Source organism: Bactrocera dorsalis, chromosome 3, assembly GCF_023373825.1.
Source record: "Bactrocera dorsalis isolate Fly_Bdor chromosome 3, ASM2337382v1, whole genome shotgun sequence".
NCBI lineage: Eukaryota > Metazoa > Arthropoda > Insecta > Diptera > Tephritidae > Bactrocera > Bactrocera dorsalis.
In genome coordinates, this window is record NC_064305.1 from 14,204,294 (window position 1) to 14,209,032 (window position 4,739).

Sequence of the window (4,739 nt, forward strand, 5' to 3'; positions counted from 1 at the left end):
TTAAAATATTTTTTTTCCAAAAATGTCAGAATTTCTTTTTTAATGGTGTATGTTTGTAACGATAACAAAATTTTGATCAACATTTAGTTTTTTTCCCTCTGAAGTATACGGTTTGTGGTTTAGAGCAAATATTCATAGCAATTATGATTTTATTATTAAAAAGACAAAATTTGATTTTACATTATTTAGTTTTTAAAAATATTTATATAGACAAAATATAATAGTTATATATCATTTAATGACGTTTTACATTACAAAATATTATTTAACCATTATCCTAAATTAGTCTACAAACTTGTTTAATACTTAGTTTTAATAATATTTTTCTTACATTTAAAATTCAGCACTGAGCTGTGCTCCTTAGTCTGTGCAGTAGCCATTATTCCTTGCTGGTCTTTTCGCTGCCGGTTCGTCGATTTCGTCCTCATCATCGGAAATATCGGCCAGATTTGGATCACTGAAATTCAAGTGCCTCCTTCGGATCCGCTTATGTGATGTAGTGGGCGTGGGAACATATGGTTCCAACATAATAATGCGTTGTCGTGGTGCTTTCGGAGTCGAAGTAAATTGTTGATCTGGGGAAAATGGGGACCTAACCTCATAACTAGTTTCACTATCGTCATCCGAGGAGTCTGAAGATTCGTGAAATGAGCAACTGCTCTCGCTGTAGTGATATGACGTTTCTGTTCGTTTCGTTGAACTTGTCGACAATTCAGAAACGCTTTCTTTATTTTCAGTGTTCTGAGCTGTTGGCTCATCTGCCATTATAGTTTCATAACCCAAAAGGCTTTCTTCATCTTCAATGTTCGGAGATGAAGCCTCATCTGTCATCATACTTTCATAGCCAAGAAGCTCGGATTCCGTTGAGCTTGTCGATAATCCATTATTTTCAATAAACTCGCTGCCTGCCTCTTTAGTGTCCGAAGTTGGCGGAGGTCCATCATAACTTTTAGGATACAAATCCTCCCTGGATGTTTCTCGTCTGAGCTCAATGTCCTTATGTCCCCAAATGCTCTCTGAGTTTGTCATTGGCTGACCTCCTGGTACAGCTGGTGAGTGAGTAAGTTCTGATGGTGGATCAGGTGAGTCTGGAGGTCCGCACACGATAACAGCGTTCATCCTTTGTCGTGATGCTTGCGGAGTCGAAGTAAGTTGTGATGGTGGATCAGGTGAGTCTGGAGGTCCGCACACGATAACAGCGTTCATCCTTTGTCGTGATGCTTGCGAAGTCGAAGTAAGTTGTGATGGTGGATCAGGTGAGTCTGGAGGTCCGCACACGATAACAGCGTTCATCCTTTGTCGTGATGCTTGCGGAGTCGAAGTAAGTTGTGATGGTGGATCAGGTGAGTCTGGAGGTCCGCACACGATAACAGCGTTCATCCTTTGTCGTGATGCTTGCGGAGTCGAAGTAAGTTGTGATGGTGGATCAGGTGAGTCTGGAGGTCCGCACACGATAACAGCGTTCATACTTTGTCGTGATGCTTGCGAAGTCGAAGTAAGTTCTGATGGTGGATCAGGTGAGTCTCGGTCCGGTTCGTCGCTTTCATTCTCATCGTCGGAAATATCCTCATGCGAGCATTCTGAGCAACTGTATTGATGCGATTTTTCTGCCCATTCTTGGGACATCATAGAGTCATAAACCTCGGATTTCGTTAAACTCGTGGATATTCCACAGACGTCACTTTCTACCTCTTCGATGTTTGCAGCTTCAGTGGTTGAAACCGACAAATCACAAACATCAATAATATCTCTGTCTAACTTTTCAGTGCGGGAAAAAAGCTCCGAATCAGGTGAGTATGGGAGTCCATAATTTATTCTTCGATGTTCCTCTTCCATTAACCCCATCCCAAATTCCATGAAGGCGGTAGCGTATGCAGTTTCTCCTTGTAAATTATCTATGTTGTAAAGATTCGTTATTGGAGCTGTCGGAGATCCCATAAGGTCCAAATTATTTTTATAAGTATTAGGATGCAAATACGCTGCAGGAATATTTGCAAAACCTGGATGAATTGAGTTTGGACGTCCGCAATCAATAACGGCATTCTTCCTTCGATACCCCTTTTCCTCCAAATCCATCACGGTGCGTTTGTAGTATTCAGCCTCCATTTGAGAAATTTTCATGTTGTAATAATAATTAGAGCTTTCCAGAACTTGCGCATACACATTCTCCGTGGTTATTTGTCTGTGATACGCATTCTCTCCGGATACTGCAGAATTTTTTAAATTAGCAGCATTCGTCCTTCGATCTTCCTGTAACGACATTCTTTTGTAGTATTCAACATCCTTTTCCTTTAACTCATTCCAAGCACGTCTGAAGGATTCAGCTTCTCTTTGTAAATTTTTCATGTTGTAATAATAGTTAGAGCTTTCCAGAGCTTGCGCTGGTCTGGTAGTGTCAACGTTGCCTTCAAAAGCTCTAGGATATACATTCTCCGTCGGTATTTGCCTGGAATATCCATTCTCTTCGGGTACAGTAGAATTTTTTAAATTAACAGCATTCGTCCTTCGATCTTCCTGTAACGACATTCCTGTGTAGTATTCAGCATCCTTTTCCTTTAACTCATTCAAAGTACGTCTGTAGAATTCAGCTTCTCTTTGTAAGAGATCCATGTAATAATAATTAGAGCTTCCCAGAGCTGTCGGAGGTCTGACTATGTCCGCGTTGTCTTTAAGGGCTCTAGTATACAAATTATTTTCAAACATTACCGCAGAATTGTCTGGTCTAACCTCAAAGTGAGGTGCTGTCGGAGGTCTAGTAATGTTAACATTGTCTTCTAGTGCAGAATTTGTTCCTCTATTCTCAATGTTCGGAATTGGTTGTCTAATGTTTACATTGTTACCAAAAACTCTAGTATTTAAATCCTCGTCGATTGAGACTGGAAAAGCATTCGTTCTTCGATTTTCCTCCAACAACATTCCTGTTTTCGTCAAGTCGTGTCGAGTGTAATTTCTGGTCTCTATGTTTAAATTATTCATGTTGTTATAAGTAGCTTTTAGAAGTTTTTTATTTGGGGATATTTCCTCTGCGGCAATGTTATCTAACTGCTGGTCCAAATGATAATGAATAATTTCATGGTATTACTGCCCATTTTATACTATTCTTTACCTAGCTAATGTTCAGGTTGTGATCATTTTGTACCTACCTGATGATAAGGATCGTGAACTTATCACGCGTACCTGCTTTCGGGTACAGGTACCAAACACGAAGCGAAACTCTAGACACCCAAACTAAATTATGAAGAAATTTAGTAAAACATTAAATATCCATCGTGCGATGATCTAACTAAAGAATGGAGTGTTTTTTAAGAAAAAAAATTTGGTTTTACAGTTTTCAAAAATCGATTTTTTTATTCTCTTTTAAATCTTACTCCTCTAAAATATTTTCCTAAATTTTCAAGTTGATCCGAGTAATAGTTTCGAAGATACAACGTTGAGAACTTGTACGCTCGAGGCTAGGTCGGTTGGCAAGAATTTTCCAGAATTACTCAACCGATCTTCATAAAATCTGTGGACATTTGGAAAACCCACTTAAGTCTAAAAATAAATTTTACAGGAGAGCGAAAAAACACATTTAACTGTTAACAAAACTTTTGTTAATACATATTAAAAAGAAATAGGACCATTACATAAACAAGTCATGATTTTTTATGATTTTCCAGTTAACCATTTTCGACTAAACGCAATAGTTTTATTTTAAACCAAATTTAAAGGAAATAAGTGCTTCTTCCAAACTGATTTTAGAAAAAATATCCGCTTATGTCAGGTAAGAGCATTTACAAAAATCACCTGAGACGAAAAATTTCACAAAATTTTTAACCTATTACGACTTAAGCTCCTTTTTCGAACATTTTAATGACACAAACCAGACTTAAGTGGATAATCTAAAATTCATTTTTATTTATAAAAGACAAAATATGCAAGTTCTTTATGTAATTTACAATAGAAAACTCATAAGTAAAGATTTAAGACCATTTGCATTTAACAAAAGAATTTTTAAACAATAAAAGAAAATACAATAAAATAAATAGGCACTTCAATACAGATGCATATATGAACACAAACAAATATAAAGGGTGATTTTTTAAGAGCTTGATAACTTTTTTTAAAAAAAAAACGCATAAAATTTGCAAAATCTCATCGGTTCTTTATTTGAAACGTTAGATTGGTTCATGACATTTACTTTTTGAAGATAATTTCATTTAAATGTTGACCGCGGCTGCGTCTTAGGTGGTCCATTCGGAAAGTCCAATTTTGGGCAACTTTTTCGAGCATTTCGGCCGGAATAGCCCGAATTTCTTCGGAAATGTTGTCTTCCAAAGCTGGAATAGTTGCTGGCTTATTTCTGTAGACTTTAGACTTGACGTAGCCCCACAAAAAATAGTCTAAAGGCGTTAAATCGCATGATCTTGGTGGCCAACTTACGGGTCCATTTCTTGAGATGAATTGTTGTCCGAAGTTTTCCCTCAAAATGGCCATAGAATCGCGAGCTGTGTGGCATGTAGCGCCATCTTGTTGAAACCACATGTCAACCAAGTTCAGTTCTTCCATTTTTGGCAACAAAAAGTTTGTTAGCATCGAACGATAGCGATCGCCATTCACCGTAACGTTGCGTCCAACAGCATCTTTGAAAAAATACGGTCCAATGATTCCACCAGCGTACAAACCACACCAAACAGTGCATTTTTCGGGATGCATGGGCAGTTCTTGAACGGCTTCTGGTTGCTCTTCACCCCAAATGC

General features: G+C 37.9%; 1 protein-coding gene across 1 annotated transcript; it reads right to left on the reverse strand.

Annotated features, from left to right (window-relative positions):
• Positions 1-360: 360 nt before the first annotated feature.
• LOC125777261 (uncharacterized) lies at positions 361-3,015 on the reverse strand. The gene is made up of 2 exons (XM_049451607.1): positions 1,684-3,015; positions 361-1,533 (listed from the first exon to the last, which is right to left on the reverse strand). Exons 1-2 carry the CDS (start codon positions 2,974-2,976, stop codon positions 361-363), a joined length of 2,466 nt encoding a protein of 821 aa, XP_049307564.1. The 5' UTR covers positions 2,977-3,015.
• Between the last annotated feature and the right edge of the window lie 1,724 nt (positions 3,016-4,739).